This window comes from Seriola aureovittata, chromosome 16 (assembly GCF_021018895.1).
Source record: "Seriola aureovittata isolate HTS-2021-v1 ecotype China chromosome 16, ASM2101889v1, whole genome shotgun sequence".
NCBI lineage: Eukaryota > Metazoa > Chordata > Actinopteri > Carangiformes > Carangidae > Seriola > Seriola aureovittata.
The window spans coordinates 21335316-21353474 of NC_079379.1; the positions used below are offsets into that span (position 1 = coordinate 21335316).

Sequence of the window (18159 nt, forward strand, 5' to 3'; positions counted from 1 at the left end):
TAATGTCAGACCGGCTCAAAATACCGTTCATGCTGACGTGTGCAAAAGTGTATTTAATAGTTTCTGGAAAAACAATGGGGCACAGTGGAATAAGATGGATCAGAATTTGGATACACATGGAATACTGTACTAATAGGATCAATTTATTATTGTTGTTGTTGTTTTTCCATGGGATTTGTTGATTAAGCAATATCAACATTGTATTTTCTTTCTCTCTCTCTCTCTCTCTCTCTCTCTCTCTCTCTCTCTCTCTCTCTCTCTCTCTCTCTCTCTCTCTCTCTCTCTCTCTCTCTCTTTATCTCTCTCTCTCTACAGACCAGGAGTCCTGAAGGATCTAAAGACAATGGGCTCTGTGTCTCTTTTCATCTTCTTTGTCACCTTGCTGGTGTTGGCCAGACAGGTCAGTAATCCTCTTAACTGGTCACCACAGTGACACAACTACACTTCACACATACTGTAGTTACAGCCTACATGTTGTGGCTTATATAGCCTATAGGTTTATCTGGGTCATTCACTACAGTTGCTCCATCTTATTTGGCCGTTCAGCACCATAGCAAAACCTTGTTTTACAGAAATCCTCTGCCTGAGGATGAAGGATTTTTTTTTTTAAAACCCCCTAGCTTCCAAAACTTGGAAGCTATTGAACCTGTCTTCAAGGATTTGGCACAATATGCTGGAGGATCAAAATAGTTGTTCGCGTGGCCCACTGCCTCCATCTCCTCTGTGTCCACCATCCTCACTTAATGTGAGAGCGAACTCAGCTGACACAGATTTGGTGTTTTATCTTTTTTGGGGGGGCACCATCCATCATCTCTGACCCCAAAACAGATGTTCAGGACAGAAAGACCCCCCCCCCCCAGAGTCTCTGTAGCCAAAACCGGGGCTCCCCTGAGAGCCACATTGGTCCAATCAGCTTCATTTGTTGTTCTCATTCTGGGTCACTGTCACCAGAAGGGAGGGGAGCGTTTGTTTTGGAAACACAACTTTGCTGCACAAAACTCTTTTGTTACTGTCATATTGTTGTCCAGGATGTGCGTGTATCAAGGTTGTTCGGGGGTAATTGGGTTCGTCCTTCCGGATGTTGTTTGGGCATAAATTAACACAGTAAAATGATTCATTTGTTATCATCAAAATGATTCAGGAAACAGGTCAAAAGGTGTTCAGAGTGACGTCACCCAAAGCTCTTAACACAGAAGTGCAGAAACTGGTGCTGTATCTGACGGGGGGCATGGGCTATAGGCGTCCGCTTTTACATGCTTTTAGCCTGCTGTTAACAAATTTGCCTTGCAAAATTTTCATCGTCAGCCCTAATGAGCCCATTCTCAGCCATTTAGTCAGAGGGAGGAAAAAGCAGGTTACGAGAATGAAGGCATCTATAATTCATCCCTCAAGAAGAGATGCACGATGGAGCAAAGCTCATTTACAAGCTTGTTAGCTGGTTTCTAAACGGCATCTGGAATTAGCTCAGTTTCCTCTGGCCTAGTTTCTAGACTCCTGGAGGTGCAGGAGTTCCTCTCCTCACAAGTGGAGCAAGTGCTCAAAGTCCAGATGTATACAGACACAAATGGTTCAGACTACGATCCGTCTCTAACGCTGGGATATAGTCTATATTTCTACGTCGGCCTCAGGCTACTGACTCTGCAGCACAAGATCTCAGCAGTGTGGTAGAGGCCTTTGCTGTTGGAGTCTTCTAAATTGGCACCATACCTCAATCCCAAGGGAAGAAATATTCAGTGAATATATACATCATCCAGACTGCTACCCACACACATGAAATATATGTCACAGGAGACTGAAAATGCTCCCACACATCCACACACACACACACACTGCATGGGCCAGCCCACAAGTTCCCCCGAGCTCTCAGAAATATATGAACATAATGATGCAGTGTTCAGGGTGACACTGATGCCTGATACAAAACCACACACTCTTGGGGTGTTTTGACCCCGATAGATGAGTCTTGCTGACATATTTTGATGTGTTCAAAACTCCCTCAAGCATGAATAACCAAAGCATAAAAAAGAAGCGGTGGCTATCTTTTATGCAAAACAGTCCCGTCTGCAAACTATTTCCTTGAGCAATGACAATGGAGCTTCTCGCATTGTTTCTGTGTCCTCTTATTGGGACATTAATTTTCTATGAATACCAAGCGTGCTTTCTAGTTTCCGTTGGTTAGGTTTTCCTAGAAATCCAATAAAGATTCCATTTGGTGGTAATGATTAGAGGAGAGCACAGGCAGCCTTTTTCTAGGAAACGCTCTCGTATCTTGGACAAATTTCTGTAGCTGGAGGACTACGCGGGGGCGGATGCAGATGCATTTGTGGTTTGTCCGATCAACCTCCAGTCCAAATCAAAATGTCAGTCGAAAAATGGCAACATTTCAGTTTCTCTTCTTGACTTTGGTGGCGGTTTCTTCTGTGGCCTGAAGCTTTGGAGCAGAGTGCTCGGTGTGAATGACACAGGTGTCTCTTTACTCTGTGTCCTCCTGTAACAGAATGAATATTACTGTAGGTTGGACTTCCTGTGGAGGGACAAGTTCAAGAGGGAGTGCGAGGAGATCGAAACCATGGAGAACCTCAACAGGGTTCTGCTGGAGAACGTCTTACCTGCTCACGTCGCTGAACACTTCCTGGGACGCAACTGGAAAAATGAGGTGAATTTCTGAGAAAAGATGACAGTTTTATTACATTTACGAGTAGTTGTAATTATCTTTCATGTATTATGAGCATCTATACGACATTTTGTGAAATACACTTAATCGCTCTCTTGAAGATTCGTATGGTAAATGTGTAACTGGAGCCCATCTCTGTCCATCTGTCTGCCACCTCTAACACTCACTAATTAACTCGCTATATCTCGTTTGTTTAATCCAGCTGTCCTCAACTGTTGGACATTGCATGCATCCTTTTATTTTCCACTATAAACTAATAGGCGCATAAGCTTTTTGTTTCATGCTCTGCTGCTGTTGTGTGTTGTCCCTTCATGTATGCTGTTATTGATGTAGCCTATTTGCCTAACATACTTTCCATCCATATATTTCTCCTTAATTCGGCCCAGTGCTGTAAACTGGGTTCCCTCATTTGTTCTACGTTTCCTGTGATGAATGCTGTTACTATTTCTCTGCTGCGGTGACCTGGTGCCCCCACAGAGATAATCAAAGTTTCGTCTTATTTATTTAAAGACTGTTCAGTGTGGCCATATTCAGCACATAGATTTTCTTTCCGTGGTGAAGACTCATTGAAACCGCGGACCGTTCGTCTTTAGCTTTCCTTCGCCGCTGCCTGATCAATACAGCACATCCAACTGTTATTTTCTTCTTGCTTGTTATCAGGACCTTTATCACCAGTCATACGAGTCGGTGTGTGTGATGTTCGCCTCCATCCCAGACTTCAAAGAGTTTTATACAGAGTCTGATGTGAATAAGGAAGGACTTGAGTGCCTCCGTCTTCTCAACGAGATCATAGCAGACTTTGATGAGGTAAACCCCTCTCCTATTGATAATCCTGGCTGTCTGTCAACAAGAAAAAAAAATACATTTCCTACTGCTTTTTTGAGAGGCAGTCACACTTGGTTGTTATTCTCCAGTGTAGTAGGAGATGCAGCAAACTGTGCCAGAATTTGGCTGAGAGCTGCTGTTATTTCCTGCCCCTCTTCTTCTTATCTTCACTTTATTCCTCATGTGTCCTCAGCTGCTGTCCAAGCCAAAGTTCAGCGGAGTGGAGAAGATAAAGACCATCGGCAGCACCTATATGGCTGCAACAGGACTCAATGTGACACCAGGCCCAGAGTGCGCACAGGCACGCTATCACACACATGCACTTCATTTCACACACGTGCACACACAGATATGGCCTCATCGTGTTACACAGTGAGTGGACAGCCACTTGGAGTTTAAAGTCTTGAGGTCAAAGCTCCTGCAGTCAGCTTTACTTTAATAGCAGAAGACGAGGCAAAAACAAAGAGCTGTTTTGAACATGATCATCTCATTTCAGAGTGTCAGAAGAGTTTTGGCAGGCTGAGCTCATTTTCAGTAAACTTGTCATTTTTCATTTATGGTTACAAAACGGGATGAAGTATTTGTTGCTGTCCAAATACATTTGGAAGCTTTGTGTGGGTTGCTCCTTAAAATGTGCCGCACATAGCATGCAGGCAGTGATCAGTGATTCATTACTAAACTCATTTGAATGCATGAGCGTAATCACTGGAAGCAAATGAGATCATCAGTCAGAAATGTGGCAGCACATTGTGTTGTAAAAACAAATCTGCTTGATTGGTAGGAAATCTGCTTAATTGACCGCTCACTAAGGCTTCTCATCCTACCGTGCATTTTCTTCGCTGAAATGCCGACTGCAACTGGCTGATTTATTAGCTGTAGCTAGCTAACAAATAATGCTAATTTAAGTAAAAAAATAAATAAATAAATAAATGGAAGAGCAACATGAGGGTTAGATTGATATACTTTTTTTTTTTTTGCTTTATTCATCATATTTTGAAACAATATGTTTCACTTTTCAAAGAGGAAAGGTTTTAATGAGTTTGGAAAACGCAGCACACTCTCTCTCTCTCTGTAAACATGCCAAAATACAATAAAGCAAAGGACAGTGCCGCTATCTTTACTGCATCCTATATCCTACATCAGCAGCTTTTTCTAGCTTTTACTTTTTAGTAACAGAACATATAACACTACAAGTTGTAGTTTCCATAGCTGATGAAATATTCCTCAGTCTTGGAGGCAACATTTGGCCACGATTGTAGGTAATGCATGAGCTAGTTAGGTGGAGATGCTAACGTTTGATGCTTGCCGTACAGCTTACAATAATCACAGTATTTGATCCGTTCCTTGGAAAAAAAGAGAATTGCTTTGACATCTGACAAATCCAGACCTGCTGTGCCTGTTACCAAGCGACAGTTGGACAATCACTGTTCGAGGAAGGGGTTTAGCAGCAGTCAGTTGCTTTACAGAGAAAAAATATATTGATTAACAGAACAAGACGGAAAGAAACAAATGCTCCTTTGAGTCCATTCAAAGCTACAAATATCAGCCCAGAAGTATAGACAAGCAAAAATAATGATTTCACCACACGAGACTGAGATTGCCAATCACGGTGATTACAGTCATCCCAGGTTATCATTGTTAATTTTACAGTGACACATGGTTCAACCTCTCTTTTACTCCCCTCTGCATTTCCCTCCAGGAACATGACAGACAGTACATGCACATAGGCACGATGGTGGAGTTTGCTTTCGCTCTTGTTGGGAAGCTAGACGTCATCAACAAACACTCCTTCAACGACTTCAGACTCAGAATCGGTGAGGATAGTTTTTCACTGCATAAAATTGTAAATTGTGCACAAAGTTGATTATTTTCCTTACACGAATATTAAAACTTAAAGTTAGTGTTTATTTAAATTTGGTGTTTTTTTTTGCCAGGGATAAACCACGGCCCGGTGATTGCAGGAGTTATCGGGGCCCAGAAACCTCAATATGACATCTGGGGAAATAGTGTAAATGTGGCCAGTAGGATGGAGACCACTGGGGTACTGGGAAAAATACAGGTGAGATGTCTTACAAAATACAGGTGTGTGTTTTACAGTGTGTTAGTAAACTAATCGCATCTTTCTATCCGTACAGGTAACGGAGGAAACGAGTCGTATCTTGTCAACATTAGGGTACGTGTGTTCATGTCGTGGCATCATTAACGTGAAGGGCAAAGGAGAGCTGAAGACCTACTTTGTTCACACGGAGATGACCCGATCTCTGTCACAAGGGACTGTGATGCCTTGAGCGTGCCACACTAACCAAACAAACAGACTTGAGAACACAATCACACACACACACACACACACACACACGCAAAGTGGCCGTAGAAGTGAATCGTCATGCTCCGTAACTAAAACCCATTACCAGCAGCCAGCAGTGCAACGGATAGACAATTGTCGAGAACTTTTTGTCCTTAGCACCAGGAGGGAGAGCGGGGCCGAGGTGCGCCACCACGGTCCTTCAACGCTGCAGCTCGGATGGTTTTCACGTCTCGAGTGTAACAAGGACTTTGCTCTGAGGAGTCTCTTCACTGTCTAAAGGAGTGCCTGACTAAAGAGGGGTTTGCTAAATTAGCGCAGCTCTCAAGGACCACAGTCACCCGTCTGTACAGTAGTAGTGGTGTGGAGCTAATTACCCAATTGCCAGTGTTGCAGTGCTTCAGAGCCTTATACTTGAGCAAACTGAGCTGCCTGCCGAGCTGTGTTTTTTTTTTTTTTTTTATTATTATTATTATTATATCTGCCTGGTTGGCACCGTGAGCCAGTTTTGTTCCATTTTATTTCAAATGGATGTTACAATAGTTTATTGTCATATAGAGCAGTCGACGCCAACAAATTGCCAGCGTGATGAGTAGTTTGCCAAAACCTGTGAATTGTATTTAAAGCTTTAGAGCTGCGTTTGTGTCCCACTGAAGAGTAGGTGGACTCAAGCACAGGATTCAAGAGGAAAGTAGAAGTTTCTTTTTTTATAATCCATCTGGAACCAAACCAACAGCAATGTGTGTAAATGTTCACTGCCATCCTTTTGTTATTCATTAAACATTTGTATATAAACAACAACGTTTTCTGTCTTTGTGTCTTTGCTTTAGTGCTTTAAACACAAGTTCACCGTGGCAGAATTTTACTGTGTATAAACATTCACAGGATGTTCTTACAATAGAGTAAGATCATTAGTTTGAATGAATAGAGAAAAACAGATTTGGTTTTGGTAATTGTTATTTATTGTAGCCATCAAACAGGCCAGAATGTGTTAGTAATACCCATCTCTGCTTTTACAGGGGCTCTATTACCAATTTTCTTTTAATCAGTAGTTCAACATTTTGGGAAATACACTTCATTCAATCACATTCTTCATTCGTTCACGTTCTCGTGGAGTGTTAGATGAGAAGATTGATACCATTGTCATATTTGTCTGATAAACATGAGCCTGCAGCCAGTTAGCTTAGCGCAAGGACTGGAAACAGAGGTAAACAGCACAGTGCAGATTAAACAAACAGCACACAAGGTGTTCATTAGTGACATTTAGAGGTGCTGGTTGGAGGTTAGCTGTCTCCAGTCTTTGTGCTAAGCTAATCAGCTGCTGGCTGTAGCTTCATATTTAACTGACAGATATGAGAGTGTCATCAGTCTTTAGGCTGTTTCATTAAAGATAAAACAATGCCTTACAAATACAAACTGTCAATGTTAGTACGTAATACTTACGTGAGTACTTCAGAACTTAAACAGACAGAGTAAATATGCACAGAACGTGTATAATTCTTCTTGTAAAATAAACAACATGAACAGAAATCATTTGTGTGGTAAATACATAGAGCACTTTAGGACTGAACAGAAATCTCTGATGATGAGGTGTTTGAGGTGTGAAACTATTCTTTTATGACCAAATACTACCTTGCATGACAACATTAGCTCCTATCAAATAAACACTGCCGTTGTAACACCAAACAGACTGAAATACTGTACCCCTTATAAGAAAAAAATGTCTGAGTATAAAGGCAAATGAGAGATGTCTGTGCTCAAAAAAATCACTTTATGTAATAGGTTGGTCTCAGTTGTGTGGGTTCAGAATTTAAACACAAAAAGAATCCAGGAGCTTGCAAATCAGAGAGGTCAGGGATACACAAAAAGAACTGTACACGAGGCAGAGGAGAGATTAAATATAAGGAACGTACAGTGGCAAAAGTCTAAAGCTAAAAAGCAGCTAAGAAGTAGGTTTCAAAGGAGAAGGTGGTTCATATGTTGACCAAAGTACCTTAGATTGGCTTGGACAGCGATTTCATTATCAACTTTCTGCGCTTCAATCATATACTTTATAGTAAGTGGTAGTCGGTTTAAAAATTCACATTATTCCTGTCATTCAAGTTCATACAACCATTATAGGCGGGAATGTTAACACCAAGTCTCTGATCTTTGATATCATTTGCAATGTTGAGCTGCAGTAACTAGAAGACTATTTGATTTATTGAGTCTGTACCACCTGAACCTTTACATGATGGTCCTTTTGATGGAGTGATTTCAGCCTCAAACTAGGAAATGTAGCCTGAGCTTCCTGGAAAATGTCAGTCTCCATATTTTTCTCATTTACGGTCTTTCGACAGACTCTGTGTTTCTTGCTATTTACCAGTTAATAATACAGATTATCATAATTAAATGCCAGCTGATTAAATTATGGTTTAATTGGTTTGATTTCTTTTTTATATAGACCATCAAGTAAAGTGAAATCTACACACTACAACAGTTGTTTTTTATTCAGTGCTTTCACAGTGAGATCACTCTGATTTCATGCTGAGATACTTCAGGATTTCAAAGGGGGGCCACTGATCCGTATCCTTCTGCCACATTCCAGATGATCCCATTTTTCATGAAAAATTCAGCTTTTATGCAAGCCACACGTGCGAAGTGCCGGCCGGTTTCATAGAGCACAGGAACTGGACGACTGCCGTATTCTGAAGAGGAGAGCACCGGCACGGCTCGGGACTTCTCCTGGGAGAGAGTGGGCGGGACAACAAGGCAGCGAGATATGGAGCAAATATTAAAGCTGTGCTAGTTGTGATTTTTAGGTTCCACATAAGTCTACTAATATAACCTATTTCCACAAATTAAGGAGTCAGGTATAAACAATAAATAAAGATCGTTATCATCTAACATTTTCACAGGGCATCACAGGAAAAGCACAGGATTTACTAATAACAGTGTTGAATGCATCCAGTGTGTCAGTTCCAGGTATTGTGCATGTCCTAATCAAGCAGAGCCATTATTAACAGTATCAGTTCCACCTGCTAAAAAAGATAGATAGATAGATAGATAGATAGATAGATAGATAGATAGATAGATAGATAGATAGATAGATAGATAGATAGCGTTTTGGCACAGAGAGTGACAGGTGGTGAGCAGTTTCAGGTTCTTCCAGGAGACTCTTCCAATGCATTGTTAATGTTATATTGGGAAAAACTGAAGTACATGTACTGCTAAATATTACCCAGAGCAAGCAGTGAGTCTGAGTTTTTTTTACACAGATTTTTGAAGAGTGAGAGCCTCTGACTTCAGAACAGACAGTACCTGCTCCTGGCTGCAGTGGTTTTATATGTTCATGAACTTAAGCAGAAACAGGAACAAAAAAGTAACAGACTGCCATTATCCTATGAACAGTTTATGCAACACATATTTTTAATTCATATTCAAATGTGAATACTGGAACAGAAACATCCTCATTCAGCAGGAGCTGACAGCCAACCACTCAACTCACTGTAATTACAAACTCAGCAGTGTGTGTGTGGCTGCTTTGTGCACCATCCGCTCTGCTTTCAGTGACCCAGAAACTCACTGTGAGCTAGGTTTCTTGACATGAATAATTACTCTATGGAGATCAAATAGCTTCAAAATGAGTGATTAAAAAAATGCCATAAAACTTAAAGATATATGTCAGCTGCCATATGGTAAAAAAAAATGTTAACAGACTTATAAATATGGAACAATTTTAAATGTATGCAATTTTAGAATTCATTTGCATAATATACTGATGTTTCAATCTATAAACACTCCAAAAGCGTTATTGTCAGTATCTAAAGCTTGGAAAGTTCCGTGTTTGCAGGAATAAGCAGCACCTTCTGCTGAGGTTCAGGAAACAGTGATGATGGTGAATTATCAGCTAAGTAGGGTGGTAATGAACGTACTGGTCTGTGGTCTGTGTGCCAAGTGTGCAGGAGGTCAGTGCTCTAAGGAAGCATCCACTGAAATCATGACTGGAAAAGAAGAAAGGAACTGTGATGTATTAGTTTAACTACTCATTTCATTAGTTTTGCTTTGCGTCTTCCTGTAAAACAACTGCACAAGGTTTGTTTGTGCCCCTGCTCATGTGCACTATACAAAGTCATAAAAATAATGCAGTAGTTTTCAACATATTACCCGTACAAGGAAACACAATTTGAAAGGGAGCTGTGAACTAGAGGTTAGAGACAGGGCTGGTGACTGAAAGGTTGCCAGTTTGATTAACTGGATGAGCAGGAGAAAATGTGGGAAGGGACAGAATGAATCGCGCTTTTCCCCTCCCTCAATATCTGTGGCTGAAGGGCACCTAACCATCAACTGCTCCCCGGGCACTGCAGCTGTGGCTGCCTCCTGGGTTAAATGGGTTAAATGCAGAGATCAAATTCCTGTGTGTAAAAACATACTTGGCAAATAAGATTCATCTTCTTGAAAGAAATCCCTGATAGCATAGTACAACCAATTCACTGGTGGGTCAACTCAAAAGTAAGGAGTGATTTTAATCAGAAGTATGTGTAGTAGTATATGTTTCATGTCTGTGGCCATGAAATTCGATGATATCAACAATGATTAATAAAAACACAACAACAATAATTACAGGTGATTTAAAAATCTTTTACACATCTTTTGTGGTGAGTTTGTGCGCACATTGTATTTCTCTATACTTGTTATATGGAGATCAGATCAATTTCTTTTTACCAATTAATGCAGAAAGGTTTTTCTTGCCACTGTATGTCTGTAGCACTGAGTGGTGTGCACTGTGTGTGCGTGTGTTTCCATATCATCGTGGGGACAATTCATGGCCAACAACAGAGCTGCAATGATTGGTCGTTTGACAGAAAATTGACAAAATCAACAACTTTTTTCATAAGCTCATTATCAAATAATCATTTCAGTTATTTTTCAAGCTGAAACGCAAAATGTGGCCAGTATGTTTTGTCACTCCAGTGTCTGGGACAGGTATAAGGGCTTGCTGAGTCAAAATTAAATAAACATAAGGTCATCATCATCAGCAAGCCAAAGCAGTTCAACTGAGATTCTTGAGAAGCAAAATAGTCACTAAAGTGCATTCACTACCTCTTCGTTTATGTTTAGACCTCTTCCTTTATGATGTTGTCTGTCATCCCGGTGCAGTTTCATATCATAACCCTCAGCCTGGTGGTACACATGGTCATACATGGAGACCTCTGGGACCTACCAATGGGGAGACAGAACAAATGTTTAGCACTCAAAGCCTGTCCTCACACACTTTGGACAAGCTGTAGGGGGTAGAGGTAGAACCAAAGGTAGAAATCTCTTCTCAAGAGTGGTTTAAGTTACATCAAAGCTGTTTTAATGAATGCTAATGCTATGCTATTTTGATGAATCATTTAAAAGCATGGTATTAGTGTAGTATACTTGTTGGGCAAAGGTTAATTTTGTGGTTTTATAATATTTCCATGTCTTTTTGTAAGTAATTTTATGAATTACACGTTATTCCCTTTTATTTTTCTTAACCCTGATGCTAGTGAAAAAAGTTGTTACTGAATTACAATATCTTCTAGTATACTGTATATTGTGGAGACACATTTCTTGGCTATCTGTGAATATTCCTTTCACAAATTAGGCAGTTAGCGTTAGCATTAAGTTAACTAATTTCCCTGACTTCCTGTAACACACGTCTTCATATATTATTAGCTATGTCGAGAATGTGACTGGTGGGAATCCTATATGAACATATTTTCTGTTGTGATATTGTCACGGTATCGTGATAAATTTAAATATTTAGCTAGCGAGTTAATCACATTAGCTTCTCGTAGTTTCTGTTCCAACGCCTTACCTTTGAGTCTTTGTTAAAGTAGGACATTTCTTTTGGTTCCTTTCGTCGTGGTGGGATGTAACTGAAGGCAGACAAGGTAGAAAGTGGTTTGGTTTGTGCCTGGACTGATACGTCCATCTTCCCGGCTACAAATGACCCAGTAAAGGTCATAAAACCTCAGAAAAGTGAATCCCCAGCTAGGGGAAGCGAAGCGCTGGCGTCTGTGGTTGCTAGGTAACCGACCACTGCACAGGAGTTCATGCTGCCTTCACTTGCTTTCTCTTTGCCTGTACTTCTGAGCTTCTGATTGCTAAATGTGGCGTTTTAAAGAGCTACATGCCACCTGACCGAAATGTGTTTCCACAGGGACAAATAATTTATTGTACATCACCTGAAAACAAAGTTAATGTGTATGTTTTTATCGTGACTGGTGCAGCTCATGACACATTCAGATGTATGTTGTTTCCAAATTTTCAGCTAAACGGGAATATTTCCCCTTGCTGCCTTTTGCCCATGAATATTTTTGTGGATTCCTTTTCTGCTGCTCTTTTATGTAATTAAAAAATAATCAAATTTCAACTGGTTTAAATGAAAGCCACATTTTACTATATGACCTGGAGGGGCATTGTTACTAATGCACCTTTTTTATGGAGGCACAGAGCTATTTCTGCTGCAGGAAAATAAGGAGGAAAGCCTCAGAGGAAATTATTAAGTTATTTGTTGCAATTTGCTTCACTTTTACCATCAATTATTGATAAAGCTTTCATTCTTTAACTCTTGGAACCTTTGGGGAGAAGAAAATGATTCCTACATTCCAAATTGTACATGAAAGTGGAGTTGGCTTACTGCACCATAACCCCCATAAATTCATACATATCCATATACCGAGTTCTTTGTGTGCCTAATATCTTTAACTAAAGTTACAGCCTGCCTGACACCAGCAGGTGAATTTACATGTAGAACCATTTACCTAAATTCTATAGCTGATTAAAGGCATGCTGATATTCGAAGAAAAATACCCATCAAATGGTCTGTCAGCTGATACTGTACACAGTTGAAGTACTGCAATGTGATAGTTGAGAATCAACTATCAAAATAAAGTGATAGTACATCCCTGCATAGTAGCAACCAGTGTCTCCCTCTATGTTAATAACACTTATCCCTTCAAGCCCCTTTGAAGGTCTCTCACTTCATCTGCTGGTGTAACTCTGGCAGCAGAATCAATTTATAACAATGGACAGACTATGCCTCAAGCACTGTGCAGAATACGTCGTTCAGTTATGGGTGACAAGAAAGTCCAATTGCTGAGGCTTCAAATAAAGTATAAATAATCTCCTATCCCCTCAGCAGTATGTAGAGATACAGATGGTGCACATCCAGTTACTGTTAGCAAACTGAATCCAATGGGGAAACAGGCAAAGCTGCTACAACATTTTGACATTTATGGCTTATTCCCTTATTTTGCCAAGATTTAGATGAGATGATACCACACGTCTGTACACCAAATATGAATAGCTCAAATCTTTAATTTTTTAAAAACAGAATAGAATTGTATGTATTTTTGAACAACAAATAAAAATGCAAATAGATGTATTGCAATATTATTTTGTGGCACACAAAATAGGTAGCCTACAAAGGGCCTTTTAGAGGCTGAGTATGACTAAGTGTGTGTGTCTTGCACAGTGGTAGTTGCCTGAAAGAAAACTTACATTGTCCACATACTGGTCCAGTTAGTCCAGTTAACCTTCAAGCCTTTTCATTTAGGAGACTTCAGCGGTGACATAGTGACACACCTTATTTTTCCGTGTGAGTGTGTGTGTGTGTGTGTGTGTGTGTCAGTCCCACCTGCTGTTATTTTTCTCTCCCTCCACGTAATTATGACAGACCAGCAGCAGGGGGTGGCCAATAAGAGGACACCACTCACTGCGCTGTGAGCTGGCCCAGACCACAACACTCACACACTCACACACACACACACACACATAGAACCACAATAGAAACTCTGAACCTCATTGAGATCAGGGGAGCACAGATTTTGATGTGACTGCCAACAAATCAGCGATGGGGATATGTGGACAAAGAGAGAGGCAGGAGAGAGAGGAGCCGGAGCATGATCACCAGCTGCTTTCTTTCATTTTAGAGGTTGTCTCAGTGCACAGGAGTAATTACAGCTGACATTTCAGAGGGATATATTGCTATTTGGCAGGAGTCACTGTGGGAATGAAGTCACCTGAAGGCAGGGGTCAGGCATTCAATGCACCTGAGTTATTAAAGGGAGCTACCAGTGTTACTGAGCTTTGTTCTCATCTATATATATATATATATATATATTTTACACTGCTTTACATTATGTTATAATATGGAATTAAATGTTATGTTTTCTTCTTTGCACTTTGTTTTATGTCATTAAAAGCAGCTCAGACAATTTGAAGCCAGGCACACAGCTTCAGCTCATAATGAAGCAACACATTTGACCCAGGAACCTTATCAATGCTTTTAAAGGCACCATGACCCATTTTCTCAACCAGCTTCCTACTGTGAGCAGCGAGAGGTCCAACGCGGAGGGAGGCCTTTCTGCAAAAGTTGAAGCAGTTTTGTTTTTTTTTTTACACCTGAGATTTCTGTATTTGTATTTTTGGGCTTTCTTCACACACTGACTTGAACTGATCAGGGCTCAGTTAGAAAAAGTGAAGATGTCGTGTATGTGTCATGTATTGCGTTGCCACCACTTGTCAATTAAATCTGATGAACCTGATTTTTGTAGTAAAAGGTCAAAGGTCAAAGTCACTGTGACAATTTTTGGCCATAAGTCAAAAATTCATATGATGAAATACCTTTTATTAAATTCTTTCAAAGTCTTTCCTACATATACTATATGAGTCTGGACAGACATGGATACAAACTGTAACTTGACTGGTTGGTGGAGGCAAACAACTGCCACAGGTAATTCTAGTTGGGACAGTGCTCTGATATATGCAGGGGGAGAGGAGAGGAGAGTTTCTTCTCATTCTTCCACTGCCCAGCGATGATACACCCCTGTGGAAAGCCAGTTGATCACTAGTATCAGCCTCCCCCCTGCTGGATATGACAAGTAATACATCAGCATGTACATAAGACAGATTTAAATGTAAAGTAGATGATGAACTTAATTTGCCAAACAAAACATCGGAAGCAGAGCAAACAAATTACCTGCCCAGTGCCTACCTGATACCGAAGAGGAGGTGGTTCCATGAAGATGGAGCTGAAACAGTCGCAGCTGTACATCAGGGAATCTGAGAAGTCGTGGAAAGCAATGATGGCAATGAAAAGGTCAATGTTGGTACACTGCTGAACACAAACCATAAAAACATAGAAACCCTCTTTGACTAGGAGAGCTCACACATAACAGCAGTGGCACAAGGAAAGACAATCGACTTTTTGGGTATGTCAACAATGAGCACAGTTTGCATTGTTTCCTTCTCCAAGCCTCAACTGACTGGGAATAATAAGATACGAATTTTCATTATAGCAGATCAGCCTACTGACTCTATATAGATGCTTTAAGGAGAGATGTTATTTGTATGTAATTTTCTTAATTAAAAAATAACACATTCTTCCTTTTTGAAATTAAAAGGCATCCTTGCACAATTTAAAACACTAAAGGTTTTTTGCTGCTACGGCCTCACTTGGCCTGGTATCACCAGTAGATTATAGTGGCTAATGTTAGTTACTGTTACTGAAATTTAGAGAGATATTACTGTGTAACTGACATTAGAATGAGTCTGCTAATTTAATGACTCTTCTGTAGTTGTGCTACTGTTTAACTGTAGTGGTGTGTGACACTCTTTAGGTGATCAACATAGTATAAACTAACAAAAATCTATCAACTTTCAAATAAGCATTGTTACTTGAACCACACTTAGACTCACAAATCAGTTTAATGTTTAATTCTATTGTCTCTGATTTCTGTTGAGTATTATCCTCTATTGCTGCGTAATTCCCTCATTGACACCTAATTCTAATCTTTTGAAATGTCTGATATTGTTTTGATAATAGGTCCATACAGTATATACAGATAAAAATCTGTTATCCAAATGTCCTGCCATTGTGCTTCAACTACTGTATAAATGTAATAAACTGTGAGTATTAGTGTTATTATGGTGAAAATAGGTGAAATAAGTGGTGAAATGATAATAATAATGACTATTGTGTATTGACTGTAGAGCTGCATTCACATATCACCAGTGGGCTGATATCTGTGCTGAACCAGTTCAGCTGAACAGCTGCATAGTTAGCAGAAATAGAGCTGATCTGCACTCCTCTGCTGACTGTAATGAACACAGCTAAAGGTCATTTTCCATGTTGAGTTCAAGTCATAAAATGACAGTATAATGTCATTGCATCGGTAAATCCCCCTACTATCTGTGGCTACATTTCCCCAGCAGTTAATCAATATCAACATTTTCACTGACTGGAAATCATTTGGAACATTTGAGCAGTCTGTGTGTGTGTGTGTGTGTGTGTGTGTGTGTGTGTGTGTGTGTGTGTGTTACTTGTCAAAGCACTTTGATCATGCAACTGTGTTGTGGTGCTCTCATTACTAGAAGGACCTACTGTTCCAGAAATATATTAACTTGGCATTAATTTAGGAAGCACTGGAGGTCACTAAGGAACATACAACCTGCAAATTGGGGATTATCAGTGAGTAATCCTCAAACAAGCAGCAGCAGCAGCATTATCCTGATAGTTCTGAATGCTGTTTGCAGCAAGAAAGACGACAGTGTAAACCCTGCTTTGACTCAAGGCTTCAATCAGTGTGGAACTGATTGACCCCACAAACCCTCTCTCACACACACACACACACACACACACACACACACACACACACACACACACACACACACACAAATGGTGCATTCTTGTTTTGGTTGTAGGGATTAATGGAGGCCCATAGAGTTCAATGTTGGAAAGAATGGATGTTATGTGTGGCTATATATGGCTACAAAATATGTAATACAGTCATGAAATTGTGAAATAATCCAAAACATTTTTACTAAGGTCAATATTATAAAATTATATTTCATCCATCCTCTATTCATAATTGCTTTTACTTCAAAAATACTTTTTTATCTGTTTTTATTGACTTTTATTTTTTAAAGAATTGTTACAGTTGCTAATTTATAAGATACAGTATAGTTTATATTAATTGAGATTAATACAACAGCCCTGTAACCTTTATGAAAGTTATTTCAAGCTCTTTTAGAGAGGTGTTGATTAAATTTTATATCTGTTTTGGTTGAATTAATTTGTGTTATACTGAAAGGTATATCTACACTGATTGATATAAATTGGATACACAAATTTAGCAGCAAATAGTAGAGCGATTTATCAGATGACATTAGATTGTCCTTTTATGGCTTTATTTTGAAAAGAAGCACCATTTAATAATATTTGAGCTGAGTTTTAAAAATGCAATGGATTAAATTAAGTTTTAGTTTTATATTACACATCATGTCGGCGTGTTCTGATTAGAGTATTTATTTCATGGTTTCATAGTCTTATTTATTTATTTATTTATTTATTTAATACTGAAGACGTTGAGTTTCCATGGGGAATGAATCTGCATGATTGATTCTTCTGAAGGCTGGATAGTTTCTAATGGAGTGTGTAGGATGGTTTATGTAGAAGGTGGTGGCCAACCGATGATGAGATTATGAGCTGTGGTGAAATTATGCAGAAAAAAAGCATTAATATGATCAACACTAATTTCATTTTTTTTTTTTTAATGTTCTCACTGGGAGGAGAAGCATCAGTTCCAGCCTAAACCAGCAGATGGTGTTAGTAATACAGCTCAGATCACTGGCAGAGGGAGGGAGGACTGCTAAACGTTTCTGTTTGGATTGTGTCCGGGAGACTGTACCACTTTCACTACTCCACCTTTTAAGGATGAGTAATTCACATCCACCTACTTTTTATGGAAACACAACAGAAACAATTAACAATAGATGAATCATAGTCTGTCAAATCCCCCAAAACTTGGTCTACTCCCAACAGCTGGTGTCGCATAAGTGGACTATAGACAGCTCAAGTTACACATAGTCTATAAGCTTGTCAACCACTTATTTATCACAACTGACAGCATTTATATCCCTTGTTATCATCTGTGTTTTTTTGATACATGAGTCATTGGTTTCAAGTGTCCAACGTTTCACTGTAAGTTGGTCACACACACACACACACACACACACACACAAACACACACAAACACACACACAAACACACACACACACACACTGACCGCCGTCGTTCCTTGATGACCCACCGTCTGCTCATTTCCGAAAGCTTACGGAGATTCACCGAGCAGCGACCCGGCCCCTCCCGTCCCCCTCCTCCGCGCTACAGCGACTCTCCCCTCGGCTCCACTCCGAGGAGGAACCCGGTGCCCCCGGCAGATCGTTTCCAATTACGTTACCCCAAGATGGAGGTCTGCAGATGGCACTGCTAGCGTCTACGAGTCACCGTAACCGTCCGTTTGTCTTTAATGACGCTTTTGTCAGGACAGAAGTGATTTGTTGG

At 40.0% G+C, this 18159-nt stretch overlaps 2 protein-coding genes across 4 annotated transcripts in view; one reads left to right on the forward strand and one right to left on the reverse strand.

Annotated features, from left to right (window-relative positions):
- Positions 1–6600, forward strand: part of adcy2b (adenylate cyclase 2b (brain)) — a 52208-nt gene extending 45608 nt beyond the window's left edge. The window contains exons 20-26 of the mRNA XM_056400137.1: positions 316–400; positions 2498–2656; positions 3335–3481; positions 3693–3800; positions 5199–5313; positions 5434–5558; positions 5635–6600. Coding sequence (XP_056256112.1) covers positions 316–400; positions 2498–2656; positions 3335–3481; positions 3693–3800; positions 5199–5313; positions 5434–5558; positions 5635–5787 — 892 coding nt within the window. The 3' untranslated portion in view covers positions 5788–6600. The remainder of the gene's footprint in view (positions 1–315; positions 401–2497; positions 2657–3334; positions 3482–3692; positions 3801–5198; positions 5314–5433; positions 5559–5634) is intronic.
- A 140-nt stretch (positions 6601–6740) lies between these two features.
- On the reverse strand, positions 6741–18046 carry cfap90 (cilia and flagella associated protein 90). 3 transcript variants are annotated; one of them, XM_056400163.1, is made up of 4 exons: positions 17906–18046; positions 14809–14876; positions 10884–11000; positions 6741–8525 (listed from the first exon to the last, which is right to left on the reverse strand). In XM_056400163.1, the coding sequence occupies exons 2-4, from the start codon at positions 14866–14868 to the stop codon at positions 8346–8348; spliced, it is 357 nt and encodes a 118-aa protein (XP_056256138.1). In that variant the 5' UTR covers positions 14869–14876; positions 17906–18046; the 3' UTR covers positions 6741–8345. The 3 variants fall into 3 exon arrangements, with proteins under 3 accessions (XP_056256138.1, XP_056256139.1, XP_056256137.1); XM_056400164.1 differs by having other exon boundaries at positions 17882–18010; XM_056400162.1 differs by lacking the exons at positions 14809–14876; positions 17906–18046 and adding an exon at positions 11626–12511.
- Positions 18047–18159: the final 113 nt, after the last annotated feature.

Excerpts from the sequence above, each read along its gene's own strand:
- cfap90 (XM_056400162.1), bottom strand. The coding sequence starts at position 11,775 with ATGACCTTTACTGGGTCATTTGTAGCCGGGAAGATGGACGTATCAGTC. Across the intron at positions 11,001-11,625 it reads ACTTTAACAAAGACTCAAAG|GTCCCAGAGGTCTCCATGTA; the intron begins GTAAGGCGTTGG and ends CCCCATTGGTAG. Across the intron at positions 8,526-10,883 it reads GTCTAAACATAAACGAAGAG|GAGAAGTCCCGAGCCGTGCC; the intron begins GTAGTGAATGCA and ends ACTCTCTCCCAG.